The sequence below is a fragment of the Pan paniscus genome, chromosome 7 (assembly GCF_029289425.2).
Source record: "Pan paniscus chromosome 7, NHGRI_mPanPan1-v2.0_pri, whole genome shotgun sequence".
NCBI lineage: Eukaryota > Metazoa > Chordata > Mammalia > Primates > Hominidae > Pan > Pan paniscus.
In genome coordinates this window covers 89,977,326-89,996,254 of record NC_073256.2, presented here as the reverse complement: position 1 = coordinate 89,996,254, position 18,929 = coordinate 89,977,326, and the positions used below count along the sequence as shown (strand labels likewise).

General features: G+C 38.9%; 1 protein-coding gene across 3 annotated transcripts in view; it reads left to right on the top strand.

Moving 5' to 3' along the window:
- Positions 1-18,375, top strand: part of JPH1 (junctophilin 1) — an 86,284-nt gene extending 67,909 nt beyond the window's left edge. The window contains exons 4-6 of one of the 3 annotated variants that reach the window (XM_014345960.5): positions 7,911-8,557; positions 15,781-15,876; positions 16,473-18,375. In XM_014345960.5, the coding sequence (XP_014201446.3) occupies positions 7,911-8,557; positions 15,781-15,861 (728 nt within the window). In that variant the 3' untranslated portion in view covers positions 15,862-15,876; positions 16,473-18,375. Of the gene's footprint in view, positions 1-7,910; positions 8,558-15,780; positions 15,877-16,047 lie in introns of all 3 variants that reach the window. The other 2 variants (XM_014345958.5, XM_014345957.5) reach the window with 2 other exon arrangements.
- The last annotated feature ends 554 nt before the right edge of the window (positions 18,376-18,929 follow it).

Sequence of the window (18,929 nt, the reverse complement as noted above, 5' to 3'; positions counted from 1 at the left end):
TGTGGTGCTGAAAAGAATGTATATTCTGTTGATTTGGGGTGGAGAGTTCTGTAGATGTCTATTAGATCTGCTTGCTGCAGAGCTGAGTTCAATTCCTGGATATCCTTGTTAACTTTCTGTCTCGTTGATCTGTCTAATGTTGACAGTGGGGTGTTAAAGTCTCCCACTATTATTGTGTGGGAGTCTAAGTCTCTTTCTAGGTCACTAAGGACTTGCTTTATGAATCTGGGTGCTCCTGTATTGGGTGCATATATATTTAGGATAGTTAGTTCTTCTTGTTGAATTGATCCCTTTACCATTATGTAATGGCCTTGGCTCTTTTGATCTTTGTTGGTTTAAAGTCTGTTTTATCTGAGACTAGGATTGCAACCCCTGCCTTTTTTTTTTTGTTTTCCATTTGCTTGGTAGATCTTCCTCCATCCTTTTATTTTGAGCCTATGTGTGTCTCTGCACGTGAGATGGGTTTCCTGAATACAGCACACTGATGGGTCTTGACTCTTTATCCAATTTGCCAGTCTGTGTCTTTCAATTGGAGCATTTAGCCCATTTACATTTAAGGTTAGTATTGTTATGTGTGAATTTGATCCTGTCATTATGATGTTAGCTGGTTATTTTGCTCATTAGTTGATGCAGTTTCTTCCTAGCCTTGAGTTCTTTCTAGATTCTGGATATTAGCCCTTTGTCAGATGAGTAGATTGTAAAAATTTTCTCCCATTCTGTAGGTTGCCTGTTCACTCTGATGGTAGTTTCTTTTGCTGTGCAGAAGCTCTTTAGTTTAATTAGATCCCATTTGTCAGTTTTAGCTTTTGTTGCCATTGCTTTTGGTGTTTTAGTCATGAAGTCCTTGCCCATGCCTGTGTCCTGAATGGTATTCCCTAGGTTTTCTTCTAGGGTTTTTATGGTTTTAGGTCTAACATGTAAGTCTTTCATCCATCTTGAATTAATTTTTGTATAAGGTGTAAGGAAGGGGTCCAGTTTCAGCTTTCTACATATGGCTAGCCAGTTTTCCCAACACCATTTATTAAATAGGGAATCCTTTCCCCATTTCTTGTTTTTGTCAGGTTTGTCAAAGATCAGATTGTTGTAGATGTGTGGCATTATTTCTGAGGGCTCTGTTCTGTTCCATTGGTCTATGTCTCTGTTTTGGTACCAGTACCATGCTGTTTTGGTTACTGTAGCCTTGTAGTGTAGTTTGAAGTCAGGTAGTGTGATGCCTCCAGCTTTGTTCTTTTGGCTTAGGATTGACTTGGCAATGCAGGCTCTTTTTTGGTTCCATATGAACTTTAAAGTAGTTTTTTCCAATTCTGTGAAGAAAGTCATTGGTAGCTTGATGGGGATGGCATTGAATCTATTAAAAAAAAACTGTATTATTCTACAATTCAGTTAGAAACTAAAGAAAAAACATAGCCTCTTGATTATAAAAGCGAGAAGTAGAAAAAAAGGTTGCTAGTAGATTATATGTAGATTAATCAAAAAATTTTTAAATAAAATAATAACTTTTGTCATTAAAGAAAAAAAGCCATGTGGGATGGCTTTCTCCCCCAAAGGGTTAAGCTCTAATAAACCGAAAGCATACAAATGGATGTTTGTGAATGTGTATATAGTTAACTGTGTACATGCACAGAAACCTAAATTGCCATTAGTGGGAGTGACACAGTGAGTCATCCCCCCGAGAACTTAGAAGATTGCCCTCTGAGAGTTCAGCTTGAAAATGAGTCCCTGAAACTACACAAAGGTAGATCAGGTGATCCTAAGTAATAGGATGGCTTTAAAAACCACAGGATTTCCTTGTAACCTGATTGGGTTATAAAAACATCTAAAGAAAAATTGGTCACCCAAGGAAGTATAGAAAAAAGAGTCACAGAGGCAAAAATTGGCAGTGTTCATCCCAACACTGTCCAGAGGAGGAGAAGCCTGAGCCAGAACCTTGGAAGACTGCTCTCACATTGGCAAGGACATTTCTATTATGGGGAAGGATGCAGGGAACTATGGCCATGGTGTACGGCTTTACTGGCAAGATCACCCTGACTCAGGAAATGGATCTATCAGGCTAGCCCAGCTTGATGCCATTACATATTTGATTCAGCTCATGCTTCTTGTTCTGATTCCATGTTCACCAGTAACTTTCTAATTTTGGCTGAGCTTTCCATGGAGTTCTGCCAACAAGGAGAGCATGTACTGGTAGTATCAGCATGAGTCCCCTGACCTATGTGACATTTACATTGCTCATTGTAAACTAGTAAATTGGCCTTCTAGGATTGTACGTCAGTCTGGTGAGCTTTGGTAATGTGAGTCTGCCCCAAGGGATGGCTCTGCTTCAAAGTGCTGGTAAAATCAGGTTTCTATGCCAGCAAGGTGACATAGGCTTTAGAGCAAGGGTGTCCAATCTTTTGGCTTCCCTGAGCCACATAGGAAGAAGAAGAATTGTCTTGGGCCACACATAAAATGCACTAACACTAATGATAGCTGAGGAGCTAAAACAAAATCACCAAAAAAATCTCATAATGTTTTAAGAAAAGTTTATGAATTTGTGTTGGGCCACGGGTTGTACAAGCTTGCTTTAGAGGGTAACCACTGAGGAAACAGGGGGGACCGGGGCCCTGCCCTTTCCTGAGAAGGAAGATTGGGAGACCACATTTGTGGCTCTTTCTCCCACTGTTTCAGTTTCTTTTTAGGCTAGGCACAGTGGCTCATGCCTGTAATCCCAGCACTTTGGGAGGCCAAAGCGGGCAGATCATGTGAGGCCAGGAGTTCACAACCAGCCTGACCAACATGGTGAAACCCCATCTCCACTAAAAATACAAAAATTAGCTGGGCCTGGTAGTACATGCCTGTAATCCCAGCTACTTGGGAGGCTGAGGCATGAGAATCATTTGAACCTGAGAGGCAGAGGTTGCAGTGAGCCAGGATGGTGCCACTTAACTCCAGCCTGGGCGACAGAGCAAGATTCCGTCTCAAAAAAAAAAAAAAAATCCTTTTAGTCGAGAGATTCATTTTGTTTTTAATTTCAAGTGATATTAAGTAGCATGTAAAATTTTTGTATTTATTGATGGAGGCAGGGGCTGAGCGTGAGTTAAAGAAATTAAAACACTGCCGTGGAATGTGGTAAATTTAGTACTTGGAGCCCTCTTGGGAGAGAGCCAGCCTGCTTCTCTGGGTATCATCCCCAACGAGCTTTGTCTTTGCATGTTTAAGCATACACACACACAGTGCATCGATTATTTAGAGTGAAGTCTTTAGCACAGGTTATTATGGACCAGTGTTAACTAAGCTTGCATTTCTGGTATGAATTAGAAGACTTCAGAAATCAAAGCATAGCTCCATTACATAATAGTCTAGGCCTATCATTAATATGTCATGGATTTGGTTAAGAAAAGGGAAGCATCCTGGAATAGATGACTTCTAAGCTCACCTTCCAAACCCAAAATTATGAATAAATTTTTTCATTAAAAAGGGAAACTGAATAATCCACTAGTTGACATGAAATTAATAATTCATGAGTTTGCTGGTTACTCATACCACGTATTCATTCCAGTACATTCAGTTTCACAAATGGGTATTGAGTGCCAGCCAAGTGCAGGGTACTAGAAAGGATGTCCCACAGTTTGCAGACCAGAGCACTATGGCTGTGGTCACAGAAATTGCAGGATTGTTATAGACGGGACTGTGAAGTCCTGTAGGAAAGGAGTGTTCTTTCTATATCGAACACAAAAAATGATCCTGCTACCAGTTACACAATTTTTTTAGACTCTTTCAATCTGGTCCTCTTTTCACTGATTGTCAGTCTCCACAGAAAATGTCTAATTTCTACTTAATGACTACTGCTGTTGCTACAAAACATTTGATATTGGCACTGCCCTCATAGACATTTGTTTTGGGGAATCTTTATGGTGCTTCTGCCCATAGCCAGCCCACCGAGGCTCACCTCTGAAGAACTAGCTGGATACCCTGCTGCCACCATCTGCCATATCTGTTCAGAGCCTTCGTGCCAACTGCAACGAGTAACCTTTGAGTGTTGGTTGATGGCGTGCTGAATGTTGTTTCTTTTTTCACATTGTGTGGCAGCCATGTCCGTGAGCGGGTGACCTGTATCTGACTTCTTCCCAGTATGAGTCTCCAGGGGGAGAAAATCCTTTGGGATTCATAGATACTGTCTATAAAAACAGATGAAAATGCTGACTGCAACAACTATCAACATTTGTCATGATTTCCCTCCCTGGCAATATTCTGACTAGTCTTTTTAATGAACCGCTGCATCTCATCAACTTTATGTTGCTGGCTCTGCAATGCTGACACACATTTACTACACAGAACAAGTAGCAGGCACAACATGTGCCTTCCAAGAGAAAATAGTCCAGGAAAAACTTCTGTCTTCTGCATTATATTAAACGTCTTGTTTTAAAAGCATTTAATCTTCCTCTGGAAAATCTAACTGTATATCCTCATTTAGTTGGCTAGGACTTGTATGACTGTGCCACATTGGAACCATTTCCAACAGGATGTAGTCATGTAAGGCTAGTGCTATGGACATATCAACCAAGCAATATAACCAATCAATGCAAGCAATATCAACATATTGCTAGCATAGTGTCAAACGCCTATAACCCAGTGCATTAGAATCACTCAGATCACTTGTTAAACATTAATATTTCTAGGCTTCAATTTATACTTATTGAAATCTCTGGCCATAACACCTCAGATGCTCTGATAGGCAGCAAGCATAGGCGCCCCTGCTTAGGAGTGCATTTTTTCCCTTACCCAGATATTTTTTGAATGCATAATAAAGCTAGGAATTTTTTAAATGTGAAAGTTGATGTTAAAATGTACTTCCACCATTCTAGTAAATTCTTTGAGCTCATCATTTTTGAGTATCATCAGAAGCCCTGCAGATCAATTTGAGTGAGTATACCTAAACTCATCTTAGCAGAGTGGGCATGAGTAATCATGTAAGACATGCCTTTCTTACTACATTTAGGACAAGAAAACTGTGTCCAAAGAGGTGACACATCAGATTTCTAAAGGTTAAAGAAGTGATTAGACCAGTATTTGAGAGTTGATAAATATCATAAGAAATACTTTCAATGGAATCCAAAATTTAGCTTCATAAGTTCATTAATACAAATTATTCCAACGGCCAAATCAGTCTCACCTTGGCCTATCCACCTATACTGATGGTGCTGAAGGTCACTAGGATACATCCTAATGTTTTTAATGTATATATTGATAAGTTATAGTTGTATATATTTATGAAGTACAAAGTGATGTTACAATTTCTTAATACAATATGGAATGATTAAATCAAGTTAATTAACCTATCACCTCAAAAAAATGACATTTTTTTGTGACGAGGGCATCACAAAGATTTAAATCCTAAATTTGTAAGCTACAATCTCATGGTCTTACATCTTCTTAGTGAAATGCATGGGCTTTGTGACAGCTTCATTTCTCAGGGCGCAGTGACTCTTTACCTTTTCCCTCCAACTTTGAGAATGTATAACGAAAAATGTTTGCCAGAGTCTATTTTTTCACTCTTTTCTGTATATTTAAGTTAAACATTAGCTTTTAATGTGCCTTAATCTTAGTAGATATTGGCAATTTTTCTGTGCAAAAATAACTTGCATTTATCTTTAGATCAAAGATGTTAAAAGCACTTTGTATTTTATGTAATTGTTTCAGCATTAAGTGGCTTAAATTAAAAGTCCGTTGGCTCCAAGGCCCTTCACTATTTTAATTATCTTTGCAAAGTACATCCACTACCATACCTAGATGGGTATTTTAGTAATGCTATGAAGTTGAATATCAGTAAAGCACAAATAAAACCAACCGTAGTGAAATTTTGGGTAGAGAAGTGAGGGAAAAGTATGTAAACATCACACTGCATCAAGATGTATTAGAGAATATACTTTATCACAGAAGAAGAGGGGTTTTGTTAAAATATGCCTGCAGTTGAATCACAAGGGGCTTCTCCATGACAGACTAGTATCAATGACCTGATGAGTTTTAAAGAGCAGGGACAGTTCAGCTGATGAAAGACATAACTTTTTTGTGCTCATGCTGCCCTTTTTCCCCTAATGCTATGTCCAGACACACAGCACCAAGAAAGAATTCAGAAACAGAAGGACATCGCCTTTTGAATGCTTGCAGTTGCCCCTTTTTGTCATTCAAAATAACTTTCACTGGCCTAAGAATTAACACTGCCATTTTTGATGGAGGAATTAAAAGAAAATTGTCAGTTATGTAAAGGGGGAGCTTACCCAGTTTAGAAAGGAAGTCTCAATTGTCGATGTGCGATCTTGACAAATTTGGGAAACTTGAATCCCCAGGAGTGGATGTATCTTCTAGAAGGTGGAAACTGTGATAATACTATTATGTTTTGTGCCCTGAGTATAACTTGCGATGGTGGGTGTTCAGGAATTCTTGTCTCTGGCTTTAAAATATTATGTGTTGCATTATGTTTTTTTCTTATAATGGGAGCTATGTGATTTTTTTTTCAGCTGCTATAGCTGTATCCATTTCAGTAAAATGGGGATAATAACACCTACTCCCTAAGATTTTGGCGAGGCTTTAAATTTTGGAAAATTCCTTGTATAATTAAATAGCAGCCTCATTACAATAACTTATTACTCAGACCACCATGGGAAGAGCAATTACAAGTGTAAGTGTGCAGTATGTAGTTTCACAATTAAGGATAATTGCTGTTCAGTCCCTCTGTAAATCTTTTAGTGAGTTAGTGAGTTTGTCTGGGGTGAAGGGTTGGGGGTAGAAGGCAGGAAGGAAAATGAACAGATGCAGTGTTGTGGAATTGACAAGAGCCTGTCAACTCTCTATAAGCATGTCGGTGGGGACAGTGTCTTCCATGTATACTCAAGAGACATTGTCAGCTTCTGCCCATTTGTGAGGAAGAGGGTCAATTGCACTGCATGTGACCTTGACCTCACCTTATGAGGCGAAAAGTGGCAGATGGGTGGAGTGGTAGCCAAAGTACACACATGACTTGCTGAGAGCTGAAGGCCCTAGAAGTCTAAGGTCTCTGTCTCAGCCCAGAGATGCCCCTTTCCAGACCACGGCCTCTTCGAGTTCCCAGGGCCTGGACATCTTGTGGCACACACTCTGTTTCTTTATAGCTCACTCCCTGTAAAATAACAATGCAGCAGGGCCACTTTTTTTTTTTCATTTTTTCCCTCCTCTGTCAGAAGAATAGCCTCTTTTTTAATGAAAATTTGTTCCCATTTATAAAAAAGTAACAAGATTTTTATAAACAATCCTGAGGTATATAAAAAAGGAAAAAAAAAATCTTGAAGCTACAGAACCAGAGACAACTGCCTTGTCTTGACTTTGATACCTGCAAAACACTGCTTGTGCAAATCTGTGTTTTCCATAGCTGTGAATGGACTACATGGAAGTGACTTTGTGTCGTGCAACCTAAACCTCAGAAATTGTTTCAAACTAAGAAGTTTTAATGCATGTTTGATGACAGATCATTAAAAATATGTTATCTACAGGTTCTCCTCTTGCAGTATACTTTATTAAATTTTCAGACGCTTACAGTAGTCAGCTTACTTCCTTGTACAAGTATACACTTTCTGTGTCTTAGTTACACCACATAATTTGAATAAGCAGATTAATTATGATATTGTGACCAATGTTCCATCAACATGAATTTTGCCTCTGTATTCTGCAAGTAGGCAGAAAGAATGCAATTATCAGGGAAGCCAGAACTGTTTAGATTCTGTATTATCTTAAAAGCAGCCTTTCCATAATAAATAAACTTTTCCGAAGAGAATGAAATATGTGTTTAGTCAAAGCCTTATGAATATATTATTTTTAAAAGAGAAAAGGTCAATCTGATTTAGCAAAATATATGTATATATACCTCCTTTCTTTTTTTCTTTTTCTTTTTTTTTGGCCAGGCCCTGATTACGTCAAACAGAGATTTCAGGAAGGTGTAGATGCTAAAGAAAATCCAGAAGAAAAGGTACCAGAAAAGCTACCTACACCAAAGGAGTCTCCTCATTTTTATCGCAAAGGCACGACACCCCCAAGATCTCCTGAGGCAAGTCCCAAACACAGTCACTCTCCTGCTTCCTCCCCAAAGCCCCTGAAGAAGCAAAACCCCAGCTCAGGGGCGAGACTCAACCAAGACAAAAGGAGTGTGGCTGATGAGCAGGTGACGGCCATTGTCAATAAGCCCTTGATGTCAAAGGCTCCCACGAAGGAGGCAGGAGCGGTTGTGCCCCAGTCCAAGTACTCTGGCCGCCACCACATCCCCAACCCCAGTAACGGGGAGCTGCATTCTCAGTATCACGGCTACTACGTGAAGCTGAACGCCCCCCAGCACCCTCCAGTAGACGTGGAGGACGGCAATGGATCCAGCCAGTCTTCCTCAGCACTGGTGCACAAGCCATCCGCTAACAAGTGGAGTCCCTCCAAATCTGTGACAAAACCAGTTGCCAAAGAAAGCAAAGCTGAGCCAAAAGCTAAGAAGTCTGAACTTGCTATACCAAAGAATCCAGCAAGCAACGATTCATGCCCTGCTTTGGAAAAAGAAGCCAATTCAGTAAGTACTGCAAGTAGCGTTTTCTCTTTCTTTCTTCCCTTTGTTTCTTTCGGCGAGCTGTGTGGGGTGACTGTGCATCTTGATCACAGCCAGGCTAACCAAGGTTCTAGAAGCACAGGGTTGTTTAGAGCAGCACATAACACATTGGTAGCTTGAGACAGCAAAGAGCTCTCTGGGCAGAAATTCCCCCCACCACCCCTATGTTCACCCAGCCCCACTTTAGATGTAATTCAGGTAGGGAAGACCTGACCAGCTTAGCACAGCATCTTAGCACATTTTAGCAAGGCTTTAACAGCGTGTCTTGGTGAGCTTCCTGGTAGCTTGCTCTCTGATTGCTGGAAAGGAATCATGACCCCTGCCAAGGGCCAGCCGCTCTCAGAGCTCTAGGAAAAGGGTACCACCAAGTTCTTAGTTCTCCTGTTTTCACCACAGCGGTCAGCATCTTTACACAAAAGAACGTCTCCTCTAGCCGTTGTGAATTCTTCTCATACATACGTAGTTTGGACTTTAATTAGCCAGGCTTTGCAGCTAGAACATTTTTCTTTCCCAAAAGAGAACTGAAAATTTCCAACAGTTCAAGAGAATTTCTTTGGTCTTCTGTCTTTTCAAAGTGTGAGAACTCTTACAGTTTCAGTTTTCTGGTAGATGCAGGTTATTAGTATCAATTAGTCTTAAGCATTTAAGATATTTATTTATTATTCAGCCAGAAAAGCTCTGTGTCATTGAAAAATCTTTATACCTTCTTTCAAAGGAGATTTTTTGAATAATGTATGGAATTAGTGTTTTATCAAAGGCTATAGTATTTATAAAATCTGAAGCTAATTATTGATTAAAAAATGACCTCTTGACCTGGTCACATCCCTTTAGAACAGAGGTGTTGAATGTTACACACCTAGTATTCACTAGAAATTATAGAGACATATTTGCATAATGGTGTGGATTAATATCTTGGCCAACAAGAATATAGTACAGCCATCAGTTTCTTATTTTTGTCTGTTTGATTTACTCACAGGATTAAACAATTAAAATTCCTCTGTTAACTTATGCTTAAAATTTCTTAAGTGTGTTTATTTTGCTAATATCTATAAAACACTGATTCTCTTCTTTTTTCAAATTTTCAACTTTTTAATTAGCTAAACATAAATTATTCAGATTAACTGGACCAACTTCCTAGGAGTCCACCTGCATGGAGAAAAATTGTTTTCAAAACAGACTAACTTTAAGATTCTGACTCTTCAGTAAGCATTCATTTTAAAGATTTTAAACCTTAATATGACAGTATCTTGACATTACAACTATAATAATCACTATTGAATTTGTTAAATGTAATAGCTTACTTCTCATTTGACTTTCAGCATGTTTATCCCCAGGTTAATAAGGCCTCGCATATATCAGTGTTAGTTTGCCTGATTTACACAGGGAAAAATTCAAACAATGCAAGGCCATACCTTTTATACCTTTGGGTACCCATTTGTGGGCTTTAGTTGACTTCTAGACCTCTACAAGGGGAAGTGTATGCCCCAGCGTCCTATACATTAGGCTGTGATAGGGGAAAAAAAAGTTGAATTACCCAGCTCTTAGCTGAAAGAGTCTCTCTGTAAAACAGTAGTATACGTATGTTTGGTAAATTCACAGCCTCCTCATTTAGAAAAAAACATCTGTTTTACTTATTTGCGGAATTCTCAGATTCTTGGAGTTAGACAAGCATCCTCCATCTCAGTAGTTGGTCCTTAGGGTACCCCTCTACACCCCAAGGGGGAAGGGAGGCCCCAGCAGCTCCGCAGCTACCCTGAGCTTTAGACTGCCTCTGCAAAATTCAAGATCGACTTGACACCTTCATGCGAAGATTCTAACAATTAACATTGTCTTCCCAATAGTAACAGAAAGCTGCCCTCCCCACTCCTCAGAGTTAGGAAGTGGCACAGTCATCATAAATGTTGTCAGTGGATGACCTTTAAGATAATGGAGTACTACATAGTTTTCAGAGAAAGACACTGTATAAGTTAGACATTCGTGAATAATTTTAAAATTCACAGAATTGAACTCTGTTGCTGAACTTCCTCGGTTCACATCCCAGCTCTGTTGCTTACCAGCTGTGTGACCCTGGACAGTTTCCTAACTGCTCTGTGCCTTGGTTTCCTCATCTGTACCTATCACAGGGTTGTTGTGAAGATTAAATGAGTCAGTACTTTAAAAGTTCTTAGCATAGTGCCTAGCGCAGAATAAATGCTCAAAAAACCTTGGCTATTACGATGTTTGTTTCAACACAATGCTAACTGAAACATAAGCAGTTCAGAAATATTCAAGTAGATCTGATCCATCCTCAGGATCACCCTGGCTATTGATCTCTTAGAAATATAGAAAATCTCCTGGGATGGAGACTAACACAGGAAATTAGTTAACTCGAGTATGAGAGGTAGGAGAAGGGAGGCTGTGGCATTGATTACTTTCTTGAGGAAGATTTTCCTCAAGAAACTTTTGTGACCCCTGTGGGCAATGGTTGCGTATGGACTCATGTCCTAGGGGCACGCATTCAATGTGATCCCGAAATTTTTTTAGGGTTTTGCAACATGACAACTCTGGTAGGGTCAGAAGAGGCATCTTTAGCGTCTTACCATCAAGTAGACAAGAGGGGAATTTTCCAATTAGGTATCTCAGCCCATTCTGAAAAATGACTACACTTTTTCCTCAGCCATTCCTGTGATTTGCATCCAAGTTTGTTTTGAGGTTTATCTAATCTTTCTTTTGAATTTGTGTAAAATTTAAAGCGTCCCCATCAAATCGGGTTTGAACCTCACCCCCGAAAGAGGTAAATATATATAATTAAACTTTGCTATTAATACTTAATTAAACTTTACTCTTCTCTTGTGTTTCTAGCTAGAGAAGCTTTAGATTTCACATAAACCGTAATAACTCTTCTAGCAGAAAATTCCTTACAGTTTTAAATATGAGTGACAATCTCTTAAAGGAAAAAAAAGATTAATTTTTTGAGTTAGGATTTCTTTCTGTATTTTGATTTCCTGTTTTTTATTTTCTTACCACCTGGAAAATTTCTTCCAATCAAGACTTACCCTGTGCCCTGCTACAGCTTTTTGTATTACACCTGTCCCAGTCAGTCTTGAAAAGCAAGACAGATTTTTTTTTCATTTTGCTATTTTAAGCTACAACTGGCCACCACAGTCGTATTTATGAGACTTTACCTTAAAGCTTTTCACCCCATATCCTGTGCCTAGGTATATAAAGAACACAGAGGCCAGGGCTTGGTATCTGCCACTGAACAGAGCATCCCGGATTTTTATTTTTCCCCTGGTTGCTGTTTGAACCTTTCATGTCTAGTTTTCCCTCATCTTCACTGAGTCACCTTTAAAAATAGCTTTCTAAGTGGAGCCACCCTGGTAGGATAAATATATATGTGTGTGTATATTAGAACATATACAGGAGAAATTGTGTGTGTGTGTGTGCGTGCAAAAGAAAAATATATATATGTATGTATTTTTCATTTTGGATAAAGCACTCATTCACTATTCATTGAATCTGGATTGCCAGTACAGTGATATGTGGGCTAAAAACTGGAGAAAAGATAGTAATCTAAATTCAAACCAAGAGAATATACAAATTCAAAATACTCACTAATTCAAAGGGGTTAGATAAATTCACAGAATCTTATATGGATTTATGAAATGGGAGTTAAGGTTCAGGCACACCTTGGACTTTAGAAGTTGGCTTCATGGAAGGCACGTTCTCTGCTATTTCACTTTCCTGGGTCCACTGTAAGACACCGAAGTCTATGTTGTATTGTTCTGACCAGGTGTATTTTTCCTCACCTTTCATATCACTAAATTACCTTTGAAAATTATAAAATAAACCCAGTAGCCCAGAATAGTTGAAATGATCCAAAATTCTTAAAACACTCATGAACAAAATCTAATCCAAGTGTGTAGTAGTACAGGTGGAACATCCAGAATGCTCCAACATCTGGTCATGATGTGAAGTGAAAGAAGCCAGGCACAGAAAGACAAACTTTGCATGTTCTCACTTATTTGTGGGAGCTAAAAATTAAAGCGATCAAACTCATGGAGATGGAGAGTAGAAGGATGGTTACCAGAGGCTGGATGGAAAGTGAAGACGTAGGAGAGAAGAGGGGATGTTTAATGGATACAAAAAAAAAAATAGAACAAATAAGATCTAGTATTTGATAGCACAACAGGGTGACTGTAGTTAATAATAATTTAATTGTACCTTTTAAAATAACTAAAAAAGAACTGGGCACAGTAGCCCACACCTGTAATCCCAACACTTTGGGAGGCTGAGGCGGATGGATCACTTGAGGTCAGGAGTTCAGGACCAGCCTGGCCAACATGGTGAAACCCCATCTCTACCAAAAATATAAAACTTAGCTGGGCATCGTAGTGAACACCTGTAGTCCCAGCTACTCGGGAGGCTGAGGCAGGAGAATCACTTGAAGCCAGGAGGCAGAGGTTACGGTGTGCCAAGATCACGCCACTGCACTCCAGCCTGGGTGACAGAGCAAGACTCCACCTGAAAAAATAAAATAACTAAAAGAGTATAATTGGATTGTTTGGAACACAAAGAATAAATGCTTTAGGTGATGGATACCTCATTACCCTGATGTGATTATTACACATTCTATGCCAGTATCAAAATATCACATATATACCATGTTACCCACAAAAATTAAAAATTTTTTAAATCTCCAGATCTGAAACTTTTCGAGCACCAACATGACGCTCAAAGGAAATTCTCATTGCAGCATTTTAGAATTTTGTATTCGGGATGCTCAACCTGTACATCAGAAGAAAATCTGAAACCCCAAACACTTAGGGTCCCAAGCGTTTCAGATAAGGGATGCTTAGCCTGTAATAGTATTTCCTTAATCTCTGTGCTCAGTTGTGACATTGAAAGATCGTCTCCACTATTTTCTGAGTTATAAGAGTTTCCTGCATTATTTCTATGCTCTAAATTAACCATAATTGAGGAGTTGCACAGGTTAGGACTCTCCTATTAATTTAGAATACAACTATTCTAAAAGAGCAGTTGGTCGTTATCACAATTTGATGTTTTTCTGATACTGTGGAAATTATAGGATATAGAGGAAAATGTCATTTTAAAGAACTGAATGGGAAATTGCCTTTAAACTAAGGCCTGTATCTTTAATAGACATATAGCGAAAAGAGCATGAAGCTCTGAAGTGACCAGACTAAAGCTTAATTCGTGTTCCAATTTGTTCAAACTGGCTGAGGAAACTTGAGCAAGACACCTGTCCTCTTAAGCTCTGTAAAATGGAACTAATAATCACTTGTGAAGAATAAACAAAAAAAAAAATCTCAGAGATGTTTAACCCACTGCCCAGCATTATAAAAACCTGCAAAAAATGTTTATTTTCCTCCCATTTACTTGGGGTTTAGGAACTGATGCTTTTCTTCTGCCTAATAGTCCCCACTTAAAGGGGACTCATGTTTACTTCCTCTCCCTCCCCCATTTTACTCATCACCCTGTTTGTTCTTCATTTAATTCAGTGATTTAATCCATTTTGTTTAACAACCCACATTTGGGTCAGGCACTGTGGTTCACGCCTGGAATCCCAGCACTTTGGGAGGCCAAGGTGGCAGGATCGCTTGAGGCCAGGAAGTCGAGACCAGCCTGGGCAACATAGTGAGACCTCATCTCTACAAAAAATACAAAAATTAACCAGGTTTGGTAGCACGCACTGTTGGTCTCAGCTACTCAGGAAGCTGAAGTGGTAGGATAGCTTGAACCTGGGAGGTCAAGGCTGCGATGAGCTGAGATCACACCACTGCATTCCAGTCTGGGTGACAGAGCAAGAGCCTGTCTCAAAACAAAACAACCCACATCCACGGCACTTGGAAATGTGCTGGAAGATAGTAGAGTCTCATTAAATATTGGTTGCCTGAATGAATTGGGCAATGTCACGTGTCTGTGCACTGGGTACATAGCAGTGAATAAGACAAGGCCCCTGCCACTGTGGCGCTCAGAGTCTTGTGGGGGAAAATAGCAGTTAAACAACAAAGGACAATCAAGTGTGAAACGCCTTGTGATAGAGAAAGAGCAGGGCACTCTGACCTCTACCACGGAGATGTGGGCTCAGTCAGGGAAAGAGACCTTGAGTCAATGATGTGTGACCCAAACCCTAGACCTGAATTGATTAGTGTTTGACCAGTGACAGCTCCAATCTCCCTTATTCACTTACCCCACACCCAAAAAACATCAATACTTTTGAGGCCTCTGTAACATTGTTTCAGTGTAGTCTTACCCAGTATCCAAATGGAGTACCACTGTTTCCTCTTCTGTAAAATGAGGACAATAAAACTACCTACCTCATAAAGCCAGTTTAGAATACTTTTAATGCTATATAAGAATTAGACATTATTTTAACAGTAAATACCACAATCATGTCTTTGTAATAAAGGTGGCTTCTTCATGGAGCAGATCTCAAAAGATGGGTTATATGAGGTTGGTTTGTTTAAACAAGTAAAAATTTGGGGCCCTTGGACAACTATCTGGTATTTATTATAATGATATTTATCAAAATAGGATCCCATAGTTTGTAAAATATAACTTCATTTCTGAAATGTTGTGGTTGTGATTAGAGAAATTTGAAAAGCTAGGCCTATAAGATAACTTCTGAACGTATCCAACTTCTCACTTACAGCTTTTACTTAACGGAAAGGGTGGTGTCCAAACAGAGGACCAGGGAAAAAGCAAGAGGTAGAGAACCTCGTTTTGAGTTTTCCCTGAATTTTTCCTTGGAGGTGGCTTTGTCCTACAGATTTTGCTCTCATGTTCTAACTGCCCTGTGGAGGAAGCAGCTCTTCCTCATCTGAACTGCATTCTAACAACAAATGCACGTCTAACTCCCAGCCGTTCGTAGGCCCTGTTAGGGTGAGCTGTGTCTCAGCACACGCTGTTGTCCATTGTTTTGAGGTGAATGAAGTGGATCAGTTGTTTAAAACGTTTTTAAACTAATTCAAGCCTGGATTCATTTTTAAGTGAAGGTTCTGAAATGTCTCCATCTAAACATAGCATTGCCGTTTTTAGTCTACACCTTTCGGAACTGCTGTCATCTTTTATGCCTTATTTACTGCAATCATGTTAACTTTCTCATTTTTTCAGTAATTGGCTTTGGTAATATCTTGATATTAACATGGAGAAGTTACAGTTACTTTGTTCTCTTTCATTTTCAGGGCCCTAATTCAATCATGATTGTCCTTGTCATGCTGTTGAATATCGGGTTGGCCATTCTTTTTGTTCACTTTCTAACTTGATTGGAATTAGGAAAGGTAAGAATCGCCTTAATTTCTATCTAAAATCATAGTAAATAACATTCTTTTCTCATATTCAAATTTGCTATTTTTTTTAACAATGATGTATTGTCCTTCACTTTAATTTTGGCTATGCCTGAATGTGATTCAACATAGTTACTTAATGCTATAACTGTTTTGACCCTTCAGTGAAGTCCTGACAACTAGTGGTGTGTTAGCCCACAGTTCTCTGCAGTGGTGCCGTCAGCCCTTTAAATGGCCCACCCCAGGCAGACTCAGACACAGGGAAGGAGGCTTGGAATTAGGATGGGATCGCGAGAGAGATGAAACTTGGAAAATTCAGCCAGAGGACCTGTTCGGTTCCCCTGGGAGTGCTTTGTGGCTTTGGGGTCCTCTGGGAGCTGAAGCACACGGCCATGTCGGAGAGCAAAACTTAATAATAATTCTTTTTTAAAATCTGCTGAAGCAGCCCCATCCGGCGAAGTTCTTGGCATTGGCTACTCCATCTGTCCTAGCAGAGTGTGACTAAACTGGAAATGTATGGAGCTGCATTTTTTTTTTTTTTTGATGGAAGTCAACAGCTGCCTTACTATTTTACCATCTGACGTTTTTAGTAGGGAGCTGGGGAAACGACTGCCCGAGGAATGCGGTCGGAGGATTGTGTTGCTGTGGACGTGGTTCCAACATTCACTCCTATCTCATTAGAAGAAATAGGTAGCAGCATCACTCACCAGTCTTATGCCATGACCTGCTGCTTTAACATCTCCTGGAATGTTCTGGGAGAGAACGTTTCGTTTGCTTGTGCACGACTCTGTTCATTTTTGCTGTTTATTTAAATATGATGTATAGTCATCTACCACCTGTGGTCCTGGCCGGACGAAACACACGTGTTGCATCTCAAGGAAAAGAAACAACAAAATGCTAGTGAAAATGTGCTTATTTTGATAGCAATATACCATCTTTTATGTCATTTATTCTTCCTATACTTGTAAAAGGTTATTTATCTTTAAAATTTAGCAATTTGAAGACACTATGCCTTCCTAAGAACTAATTTAATTTTAAATATTTTTAACATTACTGAGGTGAATTATTTATGCACTTAGGAAGTGCTAAATTTTAAAAGCTGAAACACAACAGAATTCTAAGAAGTATAGTCCAAACGTTGCATGGATTGCAGTAATCAGTGTTTAAAGGATTCAGTTTCTTTGCTGACGTACTTTACAACCAAATAAAATCTTGTCGGTGGCTGTGTTAATTCCCATGAAAGTTAAGCAAGATGCTATTAATAAACTGCTCTGCTCTTTCTTGTTTTCTTTTTCCAACTTAAATTTCTGTTGAATACATTCAGGTAGAACATAAAGCCTTGTTCAATCACTGCCTCTCAGTTTTCTGCCTTTCCTGTTTTTCAAAGTCCTTTTGTAATTTCATTTCACATTTTAAAGGCTTAGACATTTTTATTTTAAATATATGTCTTTTACAGTCTTTTGTCATTCTGACATTTCTGGATTTTTGCTGTTTTATAATTTACCCTTTATTATTCAGAAGCATGCTTACTTAGAGAAACTAAATGGTCTTTATAAAAGTAATTACTTAAAAAGAAATCAGGGGAAGAAAGATATCTATCTAATCTATTAAATCTTTATAAAACATTACATTGCAGACGGGGAGCTACTCCTAAATATTTTCATGATTTGCATGGTTTAATCAGGTTTTTGTTTTTGTTTTTTACCATATTAGCTACCTTTTCAATGCAGAAGAGACAGTTCACACAATTCCCTGGTTAGCACAGATGTGGACTGAGTGCTTTGTCACCTGCAGGGTAGTAACCCAGTGATGTTTCTTACAGAAGCACAATATGTTGAAAATCCTGGGTGTGACCAATATGGAATAAAGAAGAAGGCAGAAAGAGAGCAAATAAAAAATTTCAACTTGTATATTCATTTTTTACATTTTGCTTTGACTTTTAAATTTAGGAAGTCCGTTTTTACCTGAGAACAAATGTTTAAAGTTCCTGCGTCACTCTCAGTACTCTCACTGCCCCTCCCAAACCCTATAGCTCCTTACGCTGGGAAAGCTGGTTTTTTAAAAAATAATAATAAAATATTTAATCTTATTAAGTGTTTATTTAAAATGCGTAATGCTTTGGAAATAATGGGTAACAGCGAGAGGATATGTTTATAAAGTGAGCATGTTGGTCCCATTTATAAATATATGTATGATTTATAAGCTTTTTTAAAACAAAGCTCAAATTGTTGGTATTTTTCTAAAATGTGCACAGCTGTATTTTACATGAAGGCTCTTTCTAATGGGTTGTTATACTGTACTCAACATTTTGGACAGCACATGAAGTCTGCCAATGTACTTAATAAAACATGACTTTGTTTATTTAAAGTTTCTTGCTGTGAAAAAGAACTCCCTACCTGTGAGTTCCTTTATTTATAATTCTTGAAACCAAAATGTATAATGTACAGTTTTCACAACTGTATCTGCTCTAATAAAAAAAAGTTGGTTATTAATAAAGTTGGAGGTGTGTTTTCTTTGTGAGTAAATTACTGTCTTGAGTTATGTGGAATACTTTGGTGGTGGTGTTGAAAGAGATCTGCTGAAAAATTAACAGCAGAAATAGAAGGAAAAAATGCTCAAAGAAGCCATGTGCCAGAAGGTAGTTATACTGCTCCACCAATTGGTTTCTTTCATCCTGGGCCTTTCAAATAATTTTGCAAAATAAGGTTCATTGCTCTGCTTAATGCCTTCATTAATTGGATTAGTGCCTTATCCAGAGTTTAAAGACTGCTCTTATTTTTAAAGAAAACTTGAAGTAAATCTCCTTCCTACATGGGCACTTTTCAATTAATTAGAATTTTTTTACCATTGTGCCCCAAATAAATTAATATGTTGCTATGACCCCTGCTGCTTAGGTGCACTCCTGGAAGGTTAAGCACAACATGGGTTGAATAAACCTGCCACCACCGGGACTTCCAGCCACTGTGCTCCCTTTGAAGCCATCCAAGGTACTGGCCTAAGCTGCTGGCTCGACACGTAGGCAAGCCACCTGTGCACTATGATGAAAG